The 25,097-nt window shown below is 41.9% G+C and overlaps 1 protein-coding gene across 4 annotated transcripts in view; it reads right to left on the bottom strand.

Moving 5' to 3' along the window:
• Nucleotides 1-7,060: 7,060 nt before the first annotated feature.
• The window catches only part of LOC135195028 (transmembrane protein 41B-like), a 131,483-nt gene continuing 113,446 nt past the window's right edge, over nucleotides 7,061-25,097 (bottom strand). For all 4 annotated transcript variants that reach the window (XM_064221340.1, XM_064221339.1, XM_064221338.1 and 1 more), the window contains 4 exons: nucleotides 18,016-18,164; nucleotides 17,719-17,857; nucleotides 17,074-17,165; nucleotides 7,061-10,863 (listed from right to left, as the gene is read on the bottom strand). In XM_064221340.1, coding sequence (XP_064077410.1) covers nucleotides 10,786-10,863; nucleotides 17,074-17,165; nucleotides 17,719-17,857; nucleotides 18,016-18,164 — 458 coding nt within the window. In that variant the 3' untranslated portion in view covers nucleotides 7,061-10,785. The remainder of the gene's footprint in view (nucleotides 10,864-17,073; nucleotides 17,166-17,718; nucleotides 17,858-18,015; nucleotides 18,165-25,097) is intronic.

Here is a 25,097-nt window from a genome sequence, read left to right as displayed (position 1 = left end):
TATCCGGTGAGGAGACGTCGATGCAATGAAAGCGGTGCACTTTTCAGTAATGAAAACAAAGGGGAGAGCCGCCTGAAGAACTGCTTCTCATGGGCTGAACATTTGGAAGTAGAGCTGTCAGGTCGGAGAGTAGGCGATGTCTTCTGACACATCTGTTAATTCGGGGTGAACAATGAACAATTGCACACCTACGAATACGAGATATTTTGAAAACAAACTCAGATGTCTGCAAAATCATTCGCATTATCGCAGTGCGATGCAGCGGGAGACTAGTACAGACTTCTGTTACCGTGCGGTAAACAGAAAGATGAAAGAGTCCAAGAGATATCTCTGTTGAAAATTCTCGCAATGTCGAAGGCGATGGAATCGAGCGTCACAGCAGTAGATGGTCCTTCATTATTGCGAGAATCCCCGTTAATCAGAGACATAAGTCCATGATTGTTGGGCAGAGATACAGTTCGGTAGTCAATCAAAGCAGGGGAGAGAGAGACATAACTGACCGTGCATCTCGGTGACCCAGCTGATACTGAGCTGCTATCAGGCAGTTCAATACGCAGTAGCTGAGCTCTCGCTGACTCGTCATCCTGAGTTGCCAGGTAACCCATTCCACGAAGGAATGTGTTCGGCTAAAACCATCGAGCATAAAAAATACGCTCGAGCAATTATATTTAAACGAAACGGATTTCGGTAAATACAAAAGCTGATTTGGTGTTGTCGTGACAATACCAAGTATCTAAAATCAAAACTGGTAACTGCTGGGAGGTTGCAGGCAGCCCCGAGTTGCAGTTCAATTCAGATACAATTCGTCTCGGTCACAATCCGTAGAGTTAACTACGGTATGCGCCTACCCCCCGGACAATTCAACTGCTTAACAGAATCATGTCGGGAGGGTAATATACATAGTATATTTGTAGGTTCTGTACAATGACCTCCATCCTAAATTCTTTTCCCCTCGAGGAATGAGAATAAGGATTGGAGATCGACCGCCTTCGTTCTCTAGTCAAGAGAGTGAAAGAGAAGTCTTCCCCGAAGGAAAGCTTCAATGGTGAACAGAATACCGAAGACGATAGTTCAAGCCAAACTGGATGTTCCCGTTCGTTCTTCTCTATTCCAGGTTGGTCGCCTACTGTGAGATACTCTTCTTTCAGCAGCAGTCTCCTTCCCAATGCTAGAAATTCCAGGAATTCGAGCATAGGCGAGATTCCCGATTATCGTGTAACAATTATCGGGGATTCTCGTCTCGCTCACTTTGGACCGTGGTCTCGCCTAAGTGTTTGGAGATCGTAAAAAGCTCGAACACTCTGAATGCGCTAGAAATTCCGTAGAATTCTAAGCACTCTGCGAAACCCCCACCGAATTCGTCAAACAATATCGGCTGGTGGTCCTGTCGATTCCCGTAGAAATCGAGGATGGGGCAGGATCCCTCCTCAACGACCGGGGCTTACATCAGGTAGGAACCGAAGGTCCCCCCGGTAGCGCAGTCACCAACGTGGGATCCTACAGAGAAATCTCTGTAGGATCCCTCCCATTTCCCTCGTAGCCGTAAGGAAAGAGGGAATGGGGGAGGAATTGGATACTCGCTCGCCTTCCCAGTGGAACTAGCAGTTGGAGAAGAGTAGGAGCAGTTGCGGCGATAGCCTCTCAGAGTCTGGGAAAACGTATCGTCAGGAGAAAACGTTTTCCCCGAGGAGGGTTAAGAACTCGCACTGTAGGCAAGGGTCTGCCGCCACTGTGAACGTCGTCTGGGTGGGGCTGATCGACACCTGACAGGAGAGAGCTGATACCTTCCTCCGACTCATTCCAGTCCTCGTCGAGGTCGAAACCTCTCAGGAGGACTGAAGGGGTATTTAAATACGGTGTCCGAAGACACGTAGAAACGCCGCTGTCGCAGTAGAGGAGGTGGAAGTAGCTTGCAACCGGCCAGATCTGAGAGAGCCTTCTTATCCGGAGACGAGAGACACTGGTTCAAGACAGAATCGGCAAGCTCCGATCGCGGCAGACCCACCGTCGGTTTGGGTTCCCTCTCGGGCCCCAAAACGACTCGAGCCGAGACGTGGGCTCTGCTGGTGGGAGCGGCGATCCTTCCCCGAGGTCGTTGCGCTGACAAATCGGCGCCATAACCTCGACAAAGTTCCTCTGGATCTCGGAAGTCACAGCATCTTGCAGAGTAGGACCGTCAAGCCCCTCGATCAAGAGCATTCGAGAACCTCCCCCCTTAAGGAGGAGGAACTGCGATAGACCCCTCTCTGATTCCTCCTGCCACTTGCGCGTACGTCCTGGTCGGTCCGAAGATTGTACCTGGTACTTTCGGCATTGTGACGGGATCGTGCGGGGCATGCCCCTCACGATCACCCCGCTGTGCCTCGCTCTTCCTGGTGTAAACCGAGGAAGTTGCAGGCACGGGAGAGGAAGACATGACGCTCCTCTTTCACTCGCTGGCAGAACTAGCGGGCTTGGAGGGCTGCAGGCGATCGCCAACTTGCAGGCCTAGTCGAGCTGTTTCCAAGGGAAATGGCTGGACCGAGAACCGCGGCCCCGATCTCGTGTGCAGAGGAGCTGCTGCTGGTCCCCCTATCCGCCCGGTCCCTGTGGGAGCGGCGGTCAGGAGACCTGCAGAGACCACTGTCGCGGTGAGACCGGTGCGTGTCCTCGCGGCGCGTCATACCGCTGGTACCAGCCGAGGCTGGCACCAACGATCGGGAGGGGGGAACCTCTTCCCATCCTCAGCCCGTGGCTGATCAGAGACAGTCACGTCTACCAGGGTTACTAGCTGGTCGCTGCAAGAGCGGCCGCTGGCCTGGCGAGAGTCACATGAGCGGCTCTCACCAGCTTCTGCTCCGTGCCACGGTCCTGGCGCCGAGCGAACTCTGGTGCCAAAATTTTGGCTAGACGCTCTCCCGCGGGAGATCGTATACTCGGAACTTCTCGCGAACGAGAGACCGAGCCGGAACCTGGGGTAGTGGCAGTGCCGCAAACACCAGGCGAGGAAGTACCGGTGGTAGTCGGTACGCCTCTGGTCCCCGTCTTCTTCTTCCTTGCGGAAGGGGAGACGGGCCCTGTTCCCGAAAGAGCAGGAGGACCGGCAGAAGAACCCCCCCGTCCCACGGAAGTGGAACGAGCCCTTAGAAGTTCCCGAAGGAGCCTTCTTAAGGGGGGAAACCCGGGTTACCAGCTGGTCGCTGCGAGAGCGGCCGCTGGCCTAGCAAGTCACCTGAGTGGCTCTCACCAGCCTTCTGCTCCGTGCCGAGCGAACTCTGGCGCCGAAACTATGGCTGCACGGTCTCCCGAGGGAGAGCGTACACTCAGGATCTCTCGCGAACGAGAGACTGAGCCGGAACCTGGCGTAGCGGCATTGCCGCTAGCACCAGGCGAGGAAGTACCAGTGCTAACCGGTACTCCTCTGGTCCTTACGGAAGGGGAGACAGGCCCCCCGTCCCACCGGGGGAGGACGGGCCTTTAGAAGTTCCCGAAGGAGACTTCTTAGGGGGGGGCCAGCCTTCTTCTTCTTCGGCTTGTGGGCCTTAGAAGTCGAAGGGGAAGAGGCAGCAGCAGACGATGAAGACGAAGATGACACCTTCCTCTTCTTCTTCCTCTTCCTCGTCAGCTCACACAGGACAGTCGTCAGGTCCTCCATCCAGGCCGGAGCCGGGGCTATTGCTGAAGCAACCACGGCCCGACTGCACCTGTCCGGAAGGACCTGGGACTGGGGAAGACACACCGTGGGCAGGACCAGCATGGACAGGCGCAGGAACCAGGAGCGACAGGTACAGCAACCAGCGCAGGAGCGGCAGGAACAGCGGCAGCGGTAGACACAGAAGGGACAGCCAAGCCAGCAGCGGGAACCACATCAGCGGCAGGTACGGCAGGCCCAGCTATCGCCTCGTAGAATCATTGGCAGCCAGCGGGAACCTGGGTACTGGCGGCCGGTCCAGGGGCAAGCTGCTGGAACAGCGGAAGTCTGGGGCAGGCAACACGAAGAACACAGGCGGCGGCGGCATACACCCCCTTGGTACGGCGGCGACCGGCCCTAGTAGCGGCAGACGGCGTCGCCGACACAGCATGGGGAGTGTAGACCAGGCGGGGGGGAGCAGCATAAGCGGCCGTGGAGGTAGTAGTGGAGACCGCTCCATGGGTCACCGCCCCAGACCTCGCTAGACGCTGCAGCAGCCCGTGGATGCTAGGCATGCCCTGCCGCCGCAGTGGTCCATACCTGTCCAAGGTCGTCTCCCACGGATGTAGCACCTGCGGTAGCACAGACAGATTAGTAAGAGGGGTTCCCTCACACACGGGGGGGAGACATGCCCCACCTTGAACGCAAGGAAGACCCCAAATACAAAATACAACGAGGAAGCTGAGCAGGGGGCAGGAAAGAAGACGAAGAATCGGATACCAAGGGAGTCGCGGGAGAGCTTTCCGACGACTTCCTGGCAGACCTTTGCTTCCCTTACCCCCGCACAGCAGTGAAAAGTAATATGAAAATGAAACAGAATACTGCACTTGCGATTCACTTCATAGAACTTAAAGGGGGAAGGATCAATTCCCGGGTAAGAGCGGAAACTTGATCAATAATAATATGATGCTATCATAAAATATATATGAAAATGAAACAGAATACTGCACTTGCGATTTCACTTTCACAGAAAATAAATCGTAGGGATCAATTCCCGGGTAAGAGCGGAAATTGATCCAAAATTTAAATTGATGCAATTAAATAAATGAAAATGAAAAAGAATACTGCAATTGCGAATCCACTTTCATTGCATTCTATTCATACAAAATAAGAGGCTCGTGCCGAGCACATTCACGCTCTCGGCAACGAACGCACAGGGCAAAAATATAATGAAAAGAGTACTTACATTTTTCAATTACACACTTCCGCCCAAAATACATGACTCGGCGCGAGCGCGCCCGCCCTCGGCACCGAGACATAATTCAAGGGTATCAATTCATGAAAAGAGCGGAAACTGCCGCATCTACGGCAATAGCTCCACGTTGGCTCATAATTAAGTAATGAAAATGAAAACAGTGTACTTACAGTTTCATTTTCAAGTCAAACAAACCATTAGTAGAAAACACAATATAAACAAAGCATACGACGATGAAGCGGGCAGAGAGCGATGACGAACACGTCCTTCACACCCGCGGCCGAGAGCAAAATTGATTCTTCACCTCTCAGGCGCGCGGGCGCGCGCACTGTCGGACAAGCAGTTAACTACCGTTCTCCCCTTGTTCGAAGCTTACAACCATCCCAGCTGCCGCTAGCTACTTCCTATTGTTAAAGGACCGATGGTTTGTATTCGTGTCGGAACAACTTTTAAATAGTGTATATTAGTGTACATGGTAACAAGAAATATTACTGTACGTAAAATGTGGAAGCTTACCTTTCGAGTGAGGCTATCTTCGAAAGTGGCGGCAGAGGACGAGGAGGACAAACGGCAGATACGTACACTTAACTTTACGAAACACATAAAAAATTGTCAGAAAAACAAACTAAACTTTACAAAACACATTAACAAAACTGTAACACTTAACTTTACAAAAAACTTAAATAAAATTTATTTTGTCTTTTCTTTATTTTTACATTTCTTTTTACTTTTTTTATACTTTACGTAATTTCAATTTCTTCACCACCGAATGGATGCCAGTCCGTTTACGGAATTTTTCGAACCACCCATGAGAAGCCTTAAACTCTGGGGTTGCCGTTGATGTCCCCTCTCCGCCGTCTTCTTCGGCTTGGGCAATAAAATCGCCGAAAATAGCACTGGCCTTCTGGCAGATTGCCGTCTTGGTTATCGTATCGCCATCGATTTCTTTGTCCTCTTCCATACAAGAAGCAGCCTTTCCATTTCATTATGCACATGGCTCCTCTTGTTGGACAAAATAGTCACGCCCTTGGAAGGTGTAGCTGCTTTGTTGGCTTCCTTCTGCTTAATTAAGGATGGTGCCTATCGTCGACAGATTTCGGCCATATTCCTTAGCGATCACAGTCAACCACAAGCCAGCTTCATACTTTTTTATTATCTCCATTTTTGTCTCCATAGAAAGCATTCTCTTCTTTCTGTAAACTTCAGCAACTTTCTTGGGACCCATGACTATACTGTACGTAATTAAGTTATGTAGTACGTATAGTACTAATTAGGTTCTCACACAACACAATAAAATAGCACAACAAAATCACTAACGAATTTACGTTACTAAACGAAATCGTTGGACCGAACGAATGCCGCGTGCGTACGATAAAGATTCTGGTACGAGGTGGCCTGGGTAGGGACGCCACCACGTACGTACGTATAAGATGCATGATGGGAGGGATGCTGTCCAACAGGAGAGAAGGATCTCATGGCGGTGGCTAGCATCAGGAACCAATGGGAGAGCAGGAGGATGGTGGTGAGTCTACTAGATCTAAGATGGCGGCGCGAGTTTCAAAATTGTTATCGGGTGAATCTCGGACTTTCAGAAATCTTTCGTATCTTGAAAACTTTTCGTATGTAGAGCCGTTAAATTTTTCGCATTGGCTTTCGTATCTCGAGTTTTTCGTAAGTTGAGCCTTTCGTATCTCGAGGTACCACTGTAGGTTGGAAAATGTGAAAATTGCTTTAAATAAAAAATGTGCATTTTTTAATCAATTACAGCTCATTAGCAAACACATTTATAGCAAAATTATTGCTTCCACATGAAAGATCAAGCATTTCTACACAATTTAGGTATAAAACTTACTTCCAAAACCTAATTACTATTATATTTTTCATGATTTCCAAAAAAATATCTACAATTTTTCTTTAAAATTTCACGTTCAGCACATCGTTTTTATTATTTCTAAGTCTCGTAAAGATGGTCTGATTGCTTTAGGAAATAATTCCATCATTTGCCGACATAATAACACTAACCAGAAGCGTATATTAGTTATAGTTCGTACATACCTTATTTTACCAAAAAACTTTTCCAGGTATGTGTTCTTTTCGGCCCGGGGGAAAAGTCGTGTGCCTTACACCCTTATATTTTCGGCCTGTGCGCAAGAGGGTTAAGGAATGAAAAAAAAAACTGCATTCTTAATGCTATGGAACCTTTCAAATGTTACATTTATTTAGTCACAGCTAATTAATTCTAAGTTACTGCATATTCAATATGCAGCCTTTAAAATGTTTTAGGTATTAAATTTTAAATAACTGCACAACTAAAACATGTATGGTGTTTCCTAGTAAAGAATGTAATATAAAGGAAATTAGTCAACAATTCATGACACCTCTAACATTAAATCATTGGTGAGAGATCATCTTGGATTACTCACGCTAAAAGAAGCAAGATGCCTGTCTTTGTATCACTTCACTGTTGCAAATGCCTGTCTTTGTATCACTTCACTGTTAAATAAGTTGTCCTGCAGGAATCTAAAAAATGTTAGTTGTACAAATAACTTTACTAAACGTTTGAATATTTTTGTTTATTGAATCACTTACATATGAAATTTTCAAGTGTTCTAAAGCCCAATAGTCATCTCAATGAAAAGACAGCTATAATTGGTCATTGCAAATTATATCACATGCTCTATTCCTCAGATACTGTCCAGTATGCCAAGGTTTAGAGAATGCTAACAATAACCATTGACACTTTGCTAACTTCACTACTTTAGTTCACCGAGATGCAATAAAATTTTAGTTTTTAGCTTCAACATTTTTATAAAACAAAACAGACTAATACACACAAAATTCATCTAAAGATAATTTCTACATTTAAAAATTTTAAAGAATTTTATGATTCAAAGACACTTACACCTTAGATTCCAGTAGAGCATTCCCATTTAACCGCACTAATAGGTCCAAGGAAACGGATGCAGATCTGTCCAAACTGTGGATATGGGATTGGGGATATTCTAGCAACACTAGCTACCTGAACATCCTGGCTTCACCCCTGGCTAGCAGGTGCAAACAGGGAGATAACAAAATGGTACAGATTCAAAGAATTATGTATAAAAAAATCATTACAGCACAAAATAAGTGAATAATAATCACATTTTACAAATAGTAAGTCAGCTAGCTGGATGTAATCCAAAGCTGGCATGCTAAATACTGCTGCAGATGATGAAAGCAAGAGCTCTCTCCCTGGCCCCCCCTTCTTATCTGCTTTTCCAACTCTCCATTACAACTCATTCAATAGCAGCATGGTAATATGATATTGAAGCCTTCAAATTAAATACTATTAGCAATTCAGCTATCAGAAGGTGTTTTTGAGTACTCTACTGATTGCACAACAAAGATGGGTCTTGGAAAGAAAAAAAAAAAGTGCAGTAAAGGGGAGTGCGGCTAAATGTAGGAATGCTCAAGTGGTAAATATGTTACGTTTGGGCACTTACAAAATACTATTTGTACTCCATAAATAGACCTCATACTTCACCAATACCTATTGGATGTTAAGGCATAAACACATTTATGGGCACAATATGTATTACACAAATTACAAATATAATTGCTGATAAGCAAGATATTTTTAATTACAATCTAAACGAGAAATAATATTTCTGTGACAGACAAAAATGTATAAGTTCAGATATCTTATACTCTATGCATATTTAAATCCAACAACATATGTTAGGAAACAACAAAGTGTCTTTTATCAATCTATTGCTGACCTGCTTGCAAAAAGTTAAACCTTCCCTGACAGGTACATAATTTATCTTCATTAATGAAAGCTCGTACAGTACCAGCACTTAAGAAGTATTGTTCCGAGCCAATGATATTTGTATCTGACAAAATTTATTTCATGATACAAGAAAAATCCATCTCATATCACTTTTACCTTAAAATGTACAATGTTACTTTCACTAGGTCCTAATTACCTTTATGATAGCTGGCCAGCAGATTAAATTCTCTTAAATGAAGGCATAGTAGATACAACAAAACCTATTCTCAGACAAGGTTCTGCCACACACATTTGTGTAATATGCAGCATAGCAAATGTACAAAGCAGAATACTCAAGGAATTACGATTTTATTAAAATCAAGAAATGTGACTCCAAAAATAATTTAGTAGCAAAAAATTCATAAAAAGCTAAGAACATTTTTAAATTATACATATACATTCTATGTAATTTGAAATCTCTGCTCTAAATTTTGTATCATACCAAAAATATTCTGTTTTACAACGTTTAAATTTAATTACTTCACGTGTGATGGGCTATTAGCCCAAGCTAGAAAATCAACAAAAATTACTTGCTGTACATCTAGTAAACTAGCCTTCAGGAGTTCCTGTCAGTAGGCAACAGCAGTTGATTATTGAAACTTAACCACTATGGTTCAATGAGCAAATTTATTTTTTCATAATCAGGGATGATATACTGTAATAGATATGATGATGCATTACTCCTGCTGTAAACTTAGAATTCTTCAAATACTTCAATTTACCTCATTCTTATTATCTATAAGCTTCTTTATTTCAGTGATCTATTTAAATCACCTATATGACAAAAACTAACAAGCTCTTTTGCTTGAGTCATAAATGATTACATAGCATACATTACTGGCCTAAAGTAATAGCTTGAATAAGACTTGCAATTGAAACACAGCATATCACTCAAGTATATATGGCAAGTACACTACAATTCACTGTGCTTTTCTTATGCTGTAACATCTTTTACTTCAAGTAGTTGAGATCTTCAAGTTCTGGGAGATGCACATAAAAGCAACCATTTACAAAATGATCCTATTTACATGTGATCTATAAAACTGCCTTCATGACAAAACTACCATGTTTAGAGATATTAAGAATATTCATTAAATATGAATGCCAATACCTTGGCAGACTTCTGACTCATGAACTCATTTAGCCTACAAGGTAAATGAAAAAAAATCAAAGTAAGCCTACATGAAAAGTCGCTTCTATACCTCCTAAAAATCACAAACAAGTACACCCACTATACTCAATAAAAGGAAGCCACTCATCAATACCACAACAAGTTTGGTATAAATGTGGGTTTTAAGTTAGAACATAAAAAATCTACATGGGTTTTCTAAATGTTCAGTAATAAAAATCACAATTGCATTCCTGTTCTCTACAGAGTACAGTTAATGTGCCAGTTGCTTCACAATAACAAAATACCTAAAGTGAACCTACCATAGGACGCGTTGTGGAAGTTCCAAAAGGAATGTATATTTTCTAACAAATTAGCCTTTTGAAAAAGACTGTGCTGATATTCTCTGTTTTCTTATGAAATCAAGTTTTCCTAATTATCTTCTCAAGAGACTAATACTTTAATACTACAAAACTCTGATGAATTGTGCAAAACGTGCACATATTGTTTATTCATACATTTATATTTCTTAACAAATCAACATTCAATATACTGAACATCAGTGGTGTCATAGACAACATACTGTACATATCAGGTACAACACAGAACAGTATTTACAAGCTATTACATGTAATGTACACAACCTCCAATTTTACTTAAATGATAGTGAAGATTTTCTATTTCAAAGTGTTACCACTAGCAGTTCAGACATCTGAAAAAAATTAACAATGAGATTAATGTCCTGAGTGAACTATAACCACCATCTCAATGCCTGGACTTGTTGCATTCTCTGACTTGTTGAGAGGTCCAGATGCCATAACAGGGCAACCTTCTTGAGGTTCTGTGCTGGGTTCTCCGGCCATCTGAGAGGTAACCTGGTGATTACTGAAACGGACAAGAACTCCTCTCCTAATTTTTTTCTCATTCTTTTGTGACTTTTCACTTTCAAATGATTTTTCTTCTGACTCCCACTTCCACACCTGACCCATGGAAGGCAACCATCCCTAGTCAAACTTCTCACGCAAGCGATTCTTCAAGAGAATTGGCACTAAAGATAATAAAGCTGCAAAGGCCAAAAGGACCTGAAAAAATATAGCAAGTAAATATAAATTTGCAATGAAACTTGCCAACATGATGTACGGGGAAAAAAATGAGATCCTGTACATTTTATAATATCAATAATATTCTAGAATAAGCTAATGTTTCCACATATACCATACCAACATGGTAATTTATATTTCAAACTTTTATCTGTTATGAGAAAGAGAGAAATTTTTTTTTAATTGGAATGGAATATAAAATCTAGGCCAATGGCCAAATGCTGGGACCTATGAAGTCCTTCATTACTGGAAATAATGTTAAATGACAAATTTTGTAATCAATTTGTATTTTTCATAGCTAACAAACCTTCGGTCTTAACAATACAATAATCTTCTAGCGCTAGCCGATTAAGAGAGTGGGAAATAACGTGGACAAAAGAGAATATGAATGAAGGTATAATGAAAGGGGTTGCAGTTAGGGGCTGAAGGATGTTGCACAGAACCTTGCAATGGAATAAGACAAAATTATTAGGCAGTTTACTATTAACAGAGCGACGCAAAGTCAAGCAATTACTCTTTCAACAGGCAGAAAGTGTTGCTAAGGGATCCTCCCAAGTGCTTTATTTGCTAATATGTACATGCCAGATGCTGAGGAAAGAACCTTCCATTCCCATCTAACACCAAAAATATTCTTCTCCTCTTGGCACGATGATCAGTCACAAAGTCCTTGATTCTAGCCTTTTCCAACTCTTTACAGCAGCCACACTACACTAAGCTTCCATCATTCACTTGTTCGACAATTACAACTACTTCTTGTGCTTTCATATAATTGGGATGTAACAATCCTGGCTCGAAGATGGAGAAGAAACTTCTCCTCTTGGCTCGAGGATCAGCTACAAAGTCCCTATTCTTCCAGGATTGGCTGGATAACGCACTGGCGTCAAAGCCAGTCACCTAAGCTTGTTGACGCCTAAGCGGAAGGATACAGAGGAAAGACTTGTGTCTTTTCCATTATGTAACTTATATCTCCTAACGCTTGTAGTTTCTCTCAAAAACAATGTGCATTAAACAACTCCAAATCTGAAAGCATAGTTGTAAAGTACTCTTATACCTCAAAATGAAAATGGAAGCATGTCTCCATGTAGGCCGCAGCTGTGAAGTGACGTCATGGCGGTCGCCATGTTTATGACGTCCATGAGCATCTCGAATGCGAAGCCAGCACCCTACCAGAAGTGCAAGGCTGTTGATGTTATTCTCGTAGGCATAGCAACCGGACATTAAAGTCTGCCGTGTTGCACTATCTGCTTCTTACAGATGGTGACGCATCCCACCGCCATTCAGTGCATATCAGGAAAAAAGGGACATCCATCATGTCGGACCCTGGATGGCAGCACGACGTTATACATCAAACTAACTTCCCTCAAGTTGGTTCTCCTGATAAGCCTAACGCCGACCGCACACCTGCATCATCTCTACCCATGTATCTGGAACGAAAACAAGATGGTGATGAACACCTCTCCCCGCAGGGAAAGGAGCACAATTAGTCATAATTACTTCCAAAAGCACATCCAGATACATCAAAGCTTTGGATTTACAGGCAATCCACATGAATATGCGATATTCCAAAGCACATGTAACGAATTAACTGTACCTTAGAGTTTCTGTACTCACCGTACTGGTCCTGGCTCGAAGCACCTATGACTTACTATACGATGAGTACCTCGACGTCGAAATCATCGAAAAAAATATAAGGGCGTTTATCTGCTTCTTGTGATATCCAGGAAGTCTCGCAGCATGAGAAGGCTTCATGTTCACATACCCAGGAATTCCAAACAACGAATTGAAAACAACAGGGAGCAAACTAAACTGGCTTTAAAAGGACGGAGCAAAGCACGTCTTCTCTTAAAGGCGGTAAGAAAATAACTAACGGGGTCATGAGTTAATGAGGGGTATGTGGGTGACCCCACATGTCTCGTGACCAAGCACAGATGCCAATAGTCCCTTGCGTACACAATTATTTTAAGTGTTACTGGTTTCCAGCTGGCACCGAGTATTTATCCTAATGTTAAGACCGAAGGTTTGTTTCGTATATGAACAACTATAGTATTGAATATATATAGCATTGAAGGCATACTTCCTTTTTTGGATGTGGATGTGGACAAAAGAAGATAGGTACAATACAACCATGTATCAGAAGATGATGAATGTGGGATGGTGTCTTAATGATCTTGGGGAATGTCCTGATACTTACAAATGCTTCATTTGTACATGCAGCCGCATAGGATGTGGGAAAGCTACTCATGTGGTGTTCAAATGTTAGGTAGCTTCTTACCAACAATTGTAATGACAGCAAGTTGTTTAACATATTGGTTGGATATAGTATATGGCAGGACCCCAATGACAATGTCACCTCACCAGGAAACATTATATTATATTACTGAGTGGCATTTGGTAACTAGTTTAAGGATGTGAAAAGGATAATTACCAATGGTGGCACACCTACAAATCACAATGAGAGTATCTTCTTGCGAGTGTACTGCTGACGGAACTTGGTCAGCAACCTTGTGCTGCAGAATAGCATCATCCCCATGGAGAGATTTGAGAGTCGACCCACATAGTATATAAATTTAAATGTATCGAAGGGACATGTCAAGCCCTCAGCAATTGCTACATATGTTGCACCAATATCACTCTACGACAACAATTGCAAGCTCGCTGCAACCAAGGGGTTACATATATTCCAACATTCTATAGACCCCAAAACCATATACCAACACTGGATGAATTGTTAGAGGGTACCAAGATTATACATAGAGAAGCCCAGTTCCAGATTGCAAATAGCAAAAGTCATAAGTAAGAGCAGCAGCAGCAGTGACCGAATCCTTATTTCCAGATGAGGCCAAGTGGCTCAAAGGCCATATCTTCTGCAGGTACTTAACCCTTAAACGCCGACTGGACGTTTTTCACGTCGACATTTTTTGTCTCTCGGGTGCCGACTGGACGTATTTTACGTCGACATACAAAAGTTTTTTTAAAAATTTGCGGAAAAATACTTTTAGGCCTACCAGCCAAAAACTCTTGAATCACGCGCCTTGGGGGATGCTGGGAGTTCACGGATCAAGGTGTTCTTTTGTTTACAATCGTTACGCAGGCGCGCAAGCGCGAATTTCTTTCTTGCCACACTAAAAAGTATCTGTGACACATCTCGGAAATTATTTCGTCACTTTGACATAATTTTTTTACCATTTTAAATTAGCCGTTACATGGAGTATTATATATGAAAATGTGCGCATTTTTATGTAGAATACAACAAAAAATACTCATGATTGTAGCTTTTATCGGTTTGAGATATTTCATATAAATAACGATAAGTGCCAAAATTTCAACCTTCCGGTCAATCAATTTTGACTCTACCGAAATGGTCGAAAAACGCAATTGTAAGCTAAGAAAACTCTTATATTTTTTAGTAATATTCAATCATTTAACTAAATTTTGCAACTAATTGGAAGTCTCTAAGCACAATACTTTCGATTTATGGTGAATTTATGAAAAAACTTTTTCCTACGTTACCCGCGCGGTAACTCTTCCGAAAATAATCATACATGCGATTGTGGTAATGTTTGCACCATTTTAAATTAGCCGTTACATAAAGTTTATATATATGAAAAAATGTGTGCAATTTCATGTACAATACAACTAAAAACAACCCATGGTTGTAGCTTTTATCAGTTTTTGAAATATTTTCATATAAAAAATGATAAGTGACAAATTTTCAACCTACTCGGTCAACTTTGACTCTACCGAAATGGTCGAAAAACGCAATTGTAAGCTAAAACGCTATATTCTACTAATATTCAAGCATTTACCTTCATTTTGCAACAAATTGGAAGTCTCTAGCACAATATTTCGATTTTATGGTGAATTTATGAAAAAAAATAACATTTTCTTTACGTCCGCGCGGTAACTCTTCCGAAAAATCATGGCGATGCGATTGTGGTAATGTTTGCACCATTTTAAATTAGCCGTTACATAACGTTTTATATATGAAAATGTGCGCAATTTCATGTATAACTACAAACAAAAAATAGTTGAAGGTTGTTAGCTTTTCTCATTTTCGAAATATTTGCATATAAATCACGATAAATAGAAAAAAAAACCACGTATTCGGTCAAATTTGACTCTACCGAAATAAATGGCGAAAAACGCAGTTGTAAGATAAAACTATTACAGTCTAGTAAATATTCAGTCATTTATCTTCATCATGAAACAAATTCGAAGTCTCTAGCACAATATTTAAATTTATGGTGAATTTTAAAAAAAAACTTTCCTTCCCTCCGCGCGCGGATTCTCCGCCACAAATCTCTGAAATTTGTAAGTCCCATTCTCGGAATATTTTCTCCGTTTCATATTAGGCATTTCATAGAGTTTTATATATGAAAATGTGCGCAATTTTATGTAGAATAAAACAAAAAATATTTGAAAGTTGTAGCTTTTCTTATTTCCGAAATAATTGCATATAAAAAAATATATATAAAAAAAATTCGACATTCGATCAACTTTAACTCGTCAGATATGGTCGAAAACTGCATTTGTAAGCTAATATTCTTACAGTATAGTAATATTCAATCATTTGTCTTCATTTTGAAAGAAATTGAAATGAAGTCTCTAGGAAATATTTTATTTATGTATGAATTTTTGGAAAAAAATATGTGTTTACGTCCGCGCGTTACGAATTCATGCATTATTTTGTGATAATATTTTCTCTGTGTTGCTTTTATCGTTTTACAATTTGTTATATACCAAAAGGATTGCAATTTAGTGTACATTACAACGAAAAAAAAAGTAACTTGTTACCTTTAACCGTTTTGCGCACAGCGCGATTTGAATACAATTATATATGAATTTCATTTTTGCGCTATCATATATCGCATTATTTTATTAAGTGATACAATGATAATCTTTTTTGCATTTCTGATGGTAGCATACTAAACTTCAGGCAATGACAAAAAAAAGGAGCCAAAAATGAACTCTTAATCTTCAAAACTAAGCGCGCTATGATTTTTTGAAAAAAAATATTTTTTTTCCGCTTCCGCGCTCACTCTGAAACGTCTCCGGCACACGGGACTTTTTTTTTTTTTTTTTTACCGCTTCGGCGTTTAAGGGTTAACTGAAGATGCTTCCATACATGGATCTTCAAGTGAGTCAGAAAGTTAAAAAAAAAGTAATAATAATAATTAGGGGCACAGGCCCAAATAGAGGGGAGCTTGGCCTGTGCATCCAACTCATTATATGAGGAGAGTATGGTAAGCACCCTTCCTACAGCAGCCCCCCCTCACCCTCAAGGACACAGGTAAATGCTTTTCTTCCTTTTTCCTACCAAGCCTTTTTCACTAAGAAATCAGCCAATGCATTCCTTACACAGGGAGAGGCAAGAAAAAATTCTGACCTTACATGAAACACTACCTATGTAGGTCAGTAACATAAAGAACATGAGTTGCCCAAAACACACATAAACTCCTTAAACAGGAAAAAAAAATACTCAAGTTCAAGATAGGAGAAGAAAAATTGCTTGGTGACATCTGGTGGGTGAGGGATATTCTTCCCCTCATCCCCCTTAACCATGTTAAGTGCATTACTCAACTAATTAAACTACTGACTACAACACATGCCTTAGGGATACTCCTATCTAAAAGGTCCTGGTTTGTATTTCCATAGGTACAATCAAGTTTTTATTTCACAAATTATATAAAACCAGTGTAAATGTTGAGTCCCTGCTCATATAGGCACTAAAGGAAATTAAGATACTGATAAAGTGCCCACAGTTGCAATTATCATGACTACATCAAACATACATGTCTCTATCATCTTATATTTTGTCACTAACAATAAAACCATTACCATACCTTTAGTAAATGGCAACTACTGTTGAATAATGAGTCTGACATAAATTAAAATGGATTTCACTATTGCATGATCTTTGAAAAAACAATGTCAGATCCTTGTCATAACCTTCAAAATTTCAAGTTTGTCCAATCAATAAATTTTTAGAGTTGTAATATATAAATAAGACATAAATATATATATAATATATATATATATATATATATATATATCTATATATATATATATATTATAATATAATATATATATTATACACAACACACAGACACAATGATATATCAGTTTCTCCTATATCAGTGTAAGCTCGTACATTTTTACTCATCTGGGTAAGCTACTATGCATCATACTTACTAGGGAGGTAAATGAAAAGGCATCTCTGGAAGAAGTGAGTTGGTACAATGTAGTACCTGCTTGAACAGCTAGAATACTGGGTGGAGCAACACCTGAAAAATTAAAATTTATTGATAACATACAAAATTACCAAGCACTTATCATTGCAAATACAATAACTGGCGCTCTTAGCCATCATAAATAATATTTTTGAGGTAAGGAGAAGTGATAAGAAGAGACAGAAATCAGTTCCACTCCAATTTCCATTTTCAGTCATGTTAGAAAGACGTACATTATCAAGCAAAGTCCTTTTTAATATAAAGTTTGCAATGAATATTTATATATCTCAAATCAGTTAAGATATTTATATGAACAGTTGAAGTTACTACATAACTTGACTGAAATTAATAAAATTTACAGAAGCAATAAGAGGCAAAGAGTTTTCTTGTTCCCTTCTAGCAAAGTCAATATTTCATCAGTAAATGTAAATATGGAGCCCTTTCAACAAACAATATGGATATCCAAGACAATAAAAAACACTTTACCTGTCTACTTTTCATGAATTTTTTTTTTTAAGTCTCAGGTCTACAGCCTTATTTTGTGACAATGTTTGTTATAATAATGGATGCTGAGTACTTTCTAACCCCCAAAAAATGTTCTACTTACCTAGGAAGGTGCCAAACCAGAATGGCCAGAGTGGAACATTAATGACAGGACTGGTTATGTTAATAAACCAGTTGGGAAGAAAAGGGGTGATTCGCAAGAATATGATATAAAAGAGCAGATTGTCTCGTTGCTTATCAACCTGAAAGAAAAATGACCTTCTTTTCAGTTCTTAGTACATGGTTTATAATTAAAAATATTCTTGAGAAGGGAAAAAAATGAAAATAATCAAACAATGGCTCTCAATGTTACTTGGACTGAAAAACTAATATATTTTACATACAAGAAAAAGCATACTACCTTGTCCTGCCATGATTTTGCCCTTTCTGGGATATACTTCTGGACAAGAGGTCTGCCAGCCAAGTATGACAGTAGGTAACAAAATGAAGCACCAGTAGCCGAGCAGAAACATATGAGAAGCAAGGCAATCTCCCATCGAAACAGAAAACCTGTGCAAAGATGATAGTATTAGTTTCATAAGACCAAAGAATAACATTTCTAGACACTCAACTGTTTCCTCAAAGGATTTTTTCCTTAAATGAGAATTGAAAATGGAACTACATTAAATGGAACTACATTAAGTTAATCAAGTTGGACAGCCATATGGAGCTGCTAAGTTAAGTATATCTTAGTTTAACCAGACCACCGAGTTGATTAACAGCTCTCCTAGGGCTGGCCTGAAGGATTAGATATTTTTACGTGGATAGGAACCAATAGGTCACCTAGCAATGGGCCCTAGAGCTTACTGTGGGATCCGAACCACATTATATCGAGAAATGAATTTCTATCATCGGAGATAAATTCCTCCGATTCCGCGTTGGCAGAGCCAAGAATCAAACTTTGGACCACCGCATTGGTAGCCGAGTGCGAAAACCACTCGTCCAACGAGGAACTAAATGGAGCTGCTAATTAGTAAAAGACAAAGCATGGAGCTAGGCCAAATGAACATTGTAATGAACCAAGTACCCATAAAGGGTATTGCAAAGATTAAACCATAGGTGAAATTAATTTTGTTTTGTACTTTAGGTTTATATATACATACGTACTATCAATTTCTTGGTCTATATCTGAGTAGATGTAATTATAAATTATAATATTGTAATTTATATGTAAGGAAAATATAGAGTACAGTATGGTCCCCAATTATGTGTGAATTTGGTCGATCCACGGCCTCGCAGAACTGGAAAATCGCAGATTTCGATACACACACCTTATGGGAATAATTCCATTAGGGCCAAGGCAAACGGCAACTTAGAGTGTCAAACTATTTTATACTAACCATTTTCAATACATTCTATGTACTATACTGAACATTTTTCTAATATGAAATTGCTCTTATGGATAAATAAAACATTAAAGGTTTTAATAACTTGAAAAAGTTTAAAATTACACCCAGGATGGTGAAAACTCCCACTCGTAAACACTGCCACTATTGGGTGTAAGTGTACTGTACGATACAGTTATTTCCTTTAAAAACCTTCTGGATGGAATTTCCTCTACCTATCCTCTGCATAAAAAACCCTTCAAACTCCTCTACCTAATCCTCCACTAAGAGTTCTTCTGCTGAAGGAAGGCTTTGTGAACCATTTGAGGTTTCGGGGACTGGTGGATCATGCGTGTCTTCACTCCCGTTAGGCATAACAAACTTGGTTATGAGCGCCTGTCTCAGTTTCTCAAACACATCTGCTTCTCTGTTAATCACTATTACTAATCATTTTCATCAAAATCTATTTCAACAATAGAAAAAAAATAAATGATCAAATGCCAGAAGTTAGTCAAAACAAGTTAGCCTAGACCAAAAAATTCTTACTTAATGTTCAGCAATGACGGATTTCAAGTTGTCAACTGCTGCCAAAATGGAAGTTGCTCTTTCCTTTGTCTTTAACTTAAGAACAAGCTTTTTAGTTTCAAGAAAATATGTCTTCCTCTTCGACTTATAGGCAGATGCATACATGATGCAGATGATCAGAATACACTTCGCAGATCTGAATAATACATATGGTGAAGATGATGATAATACCAATCATTCATACACACTGCGCTATGACATCACAAATGCGTGAGGATGAGCCTTCCGTCTTAGCTAATATGCTGAGCAGAAGCCTTCAGAATACACTGCAGATCTGAATAATGCCTATGACGATGATGATGATCAGAATACACTTCGCAGATCTGAATAATATGCGTGGTGATGATGATGATGATACCAATCATTCATACACACTACGCTATGACGTCACAAATGAATGAAGCGGAGCCTTCCGTCTTAGCTAATAGCTTTGAACGGCTTCGCAAATACAGAAAAATGATATTGTTATAATACAATAAAGTTTCATACATACTTACCTGGCAGATATATACATAGCTAAGACTCCGTCGTCCCCGACAGAAATTCAAATTTCGCGCCACTCGCTACAGGTAGGTCAGGTGATCTACCGGCCTGCCCTGGGCGGCAGGACGAGGAACCATTCCCGTTTTCTACTTCATTAATTTTAGCTTTCTTCCCCTGTCTCCTTGCGGGGAGGCTGGGTGGGCCCTAATCGTATATATCTGCCAGGTAAGTATGTATGAAACTTTATTGTATTATAACAATATCATTTTCATACAATCCACTTACCTGTCAGATATATACATAGCTGATTGGCACCCTTCGGTGGAGGGTAAGAGACAGCTACTTCTGGAATAGACAGGTAAACAACATATGTTGTAGGTATAAATAAAAACCTTGGTTCCTACCTGATAGGTGGTAGACTTCGTGGGTGTTTGCCCCGTAGTCTGCATCACCTCAAGAAACTTTAGCGAGATATGTGATCTATGGCCAAGAATTCTTGTGGGTCTGCCGAAGGGGTCTTATCCACTTACTCGGCAGAGCCTGAAAGGACTTTGTCAATGGGTGCTGATCCACTTATATGACAACACACCTTATTAAGGAGCACACAACCAATCCCGACCACCTGATCCTAACCACCATGTTAGTATTAAAAATTGCTCCGAGTTATCCCCAAACTCTTCGCAACAACCATAACTCAAAACAAATTGCACACGCACACAATAATTTTCCCAAAAAAAAAATTTATGATACTCATCTAATAAAAGATATCACAAGAGTTCCTTACTGAACGAAAGTGACTGACCGCCTGTGCGGCATCTGCACTTGTTCAGCAGAAAGTCTAGAACATATCTATTAGACTTATGTATTAATTAAGGACTGGTGTTAGCTCCTGTACCCAGGATCGTGCCCGCAGACACGAAAGGACCTAAAGAAAAACATTTTTCATAGGTCACACGAACGTCCTTCAAATAGTGAGAAGCAAACACAGAATTACATCTCCAATATGTCGCTTCCAAGATATTCTTCAGTGACATATTTCTCTGAAAAGAGAGAGACGTAGCCACTGCTCTCACTTCATGAGCTCTTACTCTCAGGAGTTTGAAAGAATCATCCGTGCAAGCCTTATGAGCGTCCGTAATGACGTTCCTGACAAAAAAGGCTAAAGCATTCTTAGACATAGGTCTTGATGGATCCTTCACCGAGCACCAAAGACCTTGTCTAGAACCTCCCAACTGTTTCTTTTTCTGTATGTAAAACTTTAAAGCCCTTACTGGGCAAAGAGACCTCTCCGGTTCCCTGCCGACGAGACCCGATAAGCCTTTTACTTCGAAGTTTCTCAGCCAGGGATTCGAAGGATTTTCATTCTTCGCCAAGAATAATTCTTTGAAGGAACAGATGGCTGAATCTAGATTGAAACCCACTTTATCACTAAGGGCGTGCAGCTCACTAACTCTTTTCGCCGTCGCCAGTGACAAAAGAAATAAAAATTTTCTCGTTATGTCACGAAACGAGGCCAAATGCAGGGGTTCAAATCTCGCTGAGGACAAGAACAAAGTACCACGTCTAGATTCCAGCTAGGGGGAGAAGTAATCTTAGACTTCTTGGTCTCAAAAGATCTAATCAGATCATGTAGATCTTTATCGTTTCCCAAATCTAGGCCTCTATTCCTAAAGACGGCCGAAAGCATACTCCTATAGCCCTTTATCGTGGCTACGGAGAGACGCGATTCTTCTTTCAAAAATAACAGAAAATCAGCGATTTCTGTTACAGAGGTACTGGAGGAGGACAACTTCTTCGACTTACACCACCTTCTAAAAACTTCCCACTTCGATTGGTAAACACGGATAGTGGAAGTTCTCCGGGCTCTAGCGATCGAGCTTGCTGCTTTGCTAGAAAAGCCTCTCGCTCTGACAAGTCTTTCGATAGTCGAAAGGCAGTCAGAGCGAGAGCGGGGAGGTTTTGAAGAAACCTCTTGAAGTGTGGTTGTCTGAGAAGATCCGTCCTTTGTGGAAGGGATCTGGGGAAGTCTACCATCCACTCCAGCACCTCTGGAAACCACTCTTGAGCTGGCCAAAAGGGGGCTATCAGGGTCATTTTTGTCCCCTTTGAAGTCACAAACTTCCTGAGCACTTGCCCCAGAATCTTGAATGGGGGAAATGCGTAAACGTCTACATGAGACCAATCTAGCAGGAAGGCGTCTACTGTTAGAGCTCTGGGGTCTTCTACTACTGAACAAAAGACTTCCAGTCTTTTTGAGAGGAACGTGGCAAAGAGGTCGACATGAGGAGTTCCCCACCCCCCAGAGACCAGAGATTCGGCAAAATTCTGAGTGGAGGGTTCCATTCGGTATGAAGGACCTGGTTCCTCCTGCTCAGCCTGTCTGCTCTCACGTTCCTTACTCCTTGAACAAACCTCGTCAAAAGAGAGATGTTCCTTTGAGATGTCCACAACAGCAGGTCTCTTGCGAGCTCGTAAAGGGCATAAGAGTGAGTACCTCCTTGCTTTCGAATGTATGCAAGGGCGGTTGTATTGTCCGCATTCACTTGGACTATCTTGTTCCTCACTAAAGGTTCGAAGCTCTTTAGGGCTAGGTGTACGGCAAACAGCTCTTTGCAGTTTATGTGCCAGGACACTTGAAGAGCATTACAAGTGCCTGACACCTCTCTCTTTCCCAAGGTTGCTCCCCAACCTTTTTCCGACGCGTCGGAAAACAATACAAGGTTTGGGTTCTGCGTTTCTAGGGAAGTACCCTTGTTTTCCTTCAGTGGGAGTAACCACCATTCTAAATGGCGTTTCATCAGAACTGGAATGGGAAAACTGTCCGAGAGAAGCCCTGTCTTCATGTTCCACGATCTTCTGAGGAAGAACTGAAGCGGACGGAGATGAAGTCTTCCTAGAGGAAAGAACTGTTCGAGCGAGGAAAGAGTCCCCAAGAGGCTCAACCATTCCCTCGCCGAAGTACGTTCCTTCCTTAGGAAGAGAGAGACTTTCTCTAAACCTCTCGTTAGTCTCTCTTGAGAAGGAAATACTCGAAAACCCCGAGAATCCATCCGAATCCCCATATAGACCAAGTTCTGGCTGGGGATCAGTTGGGACTTCTCGAGGTTCACGAGTAATCCTAAGGTCTTTATCAGGTTTAGTGTCACAGTCAGGTCCTCCAAACACTGTTTCTCTGACTTTGCTCTGATGAGCCAGTCGTCTAGGTACAGAGATATACTGATTCCTTTCAGGTGAAGCCATCTCGCCACATTTTTCATAAGGCTCGTGAAAACCTGAGGCGCCATCGACAGGCCGAAACACAAGGCTCTGAATTGGAAGATCCTTCCCCCGTCATGAAACGGAGGTACTTCTTCGACGAAGGATGGATCGGGACGTGAAAATAGGCATCCTGGAGATCCAGAGACACCATCCAATCCCCTTGGCGAAGAGCCGCAAGGACTGATGCAGAGGTCTCCATGGAGAACTTCTGTTTCTGAACAAACTTGTTCAGAGCGCTGACATCCAGAACTGGTCTCCAGCCCCCCGAGGCTTTCGCAACCAAGAAAAGACGATTGTAAAACCCTGGGGGAGCTTTGATCCAGCACTAGCTCTATAGCTCTCTTGTCCCACATCTGATCCACCATTTGTTGAAGAGTATCTTTCAACAGAGGGTCCTTGTAATTGGCGGACAATTCCCGCGGAGTTGACGTCAGGGGAGGATTGTCCAGGAAAGGAATGAGGTATCCCTTCTGTAGAACAGACATAGACCAAGCGTCTGTATCTATGAGAGTCCAGGCTTCCGCAAATCCCCGGAGCCTGGCACCTACTGGTGTTTGGAGGAGCGCCACTTCACTTTCCCCTTTTAAAGGGACGGAAAGAGGCTCTACCTCTCTTCTCAGTCGCTTTTCTTTTAGCGGTAACTCTAGCGGGAGGGCCTCCTCGAAAGGGCCGAACAGGCGTAGACACACCTTTCTTGTCTCCCACCATCACTGGTCTCTTCTTCCTGGATGATTGCAGGAGAAGATCCTGTGTTGCTTTCTCCGTCAGAGAACGGGAAATGTCCCTCACCAACTGCGAAGGGAACAGAAAGTCAGACCTGGGAGCGAATAACAAGGCTGCCCTTTGCGAATGGGATACCGCTTTTGTCAAGAAAGCGCTAAAAACAGATCTCTTCTTCAAGAGACCTGCTCCAAATAAGGAAGAAACTTCCCCTGAGCCATCCTGTACCGCCTTGTCAATACAGGACAAAATTGCAAGGAGTACGTCCGGATCGAGTCCTTCCGAGGCATGAGCCTTCTTGGACATCACCCCAAGGAACCAATCTAGGAAGTTGAAGACTTCTAAAATGTGAAAAAGTCCCTTGAGGAGATGATCCAACTCTGAAAGACCCCAAGTTATCTTCGCAGTATGAAGGCTAGTCTCTGGATGCATCTACCAGACTGGAAAAGTCAGCTTCAGCCGAAGCTGGGAGAGTGAGCCCCATATTCTCCCCAGTCTGGTACCAAATACCTCTCTTGCCCGTAAGTCTAGCGGGAGGCATGCAAAACACCGTTCTGACTAGCTCTTTCTTGGTTAGCATCCAGCTATCCAGCGACTGAAGAGCTCTCTTCATAGAAATCGTCGGCCTCATCTTCAAGAAAGCCGACGACTTCGGCGTCTTAGAGCATGAAAAAAGTGAACGAGGAGAAGGAGGAGCGGCAGGGATCAATGCATCACCGTATTCTTGCAGGAGGAGAGCTGTCAAAACTTTGTAGTTAGACAGCCCTTCTCTGCCGTGAGTCTCGTCTTCTGAGTCCTCTTCCAATATCGGATCAGAAGGAGAAGTCAATTCCCGTTCCGGGTCTTCCTGCCCAATAACTCTCTCTACGGGAGACAAACTCCTAATAGGAGAGGGGCTAAGAGTATGTATAGCGCTCCTCTGCTTGGCTGGCGCCTCGCGCCTGGCTGGCGCCTCGCGCCTGGCTGGCGCCTCGCGCCTGGCTGGTGCCTCGCGCCTGACTGACTCCTCGCGCCTGGCTGGCGCCTCGCGCCTGACTGATGCCTCGCGCCTCTCTAAAATCTCGTGCCTGAC

This window comes from Macrobrachium nipponense, chromosome 15 (assembly GCF_015104395.2).
Source record: "Macrobrachium nipponense isolate FS-2020 chromosome 15, ASM1510439v2, whole genome shotgun sequence".
NCBI classification, from domain to species: Eukaryota; Metazoa; Arthropoda; class Malacostraca; order Decapoda; family Palaemonidae; genus Macrobrachium; species Macrobrachium nipponense.
The sequence above is the reverse complement of the archived record's forward strand: the minus strand, read 5'-3'. Positions and strand labels throughout refer to the sequence as shown.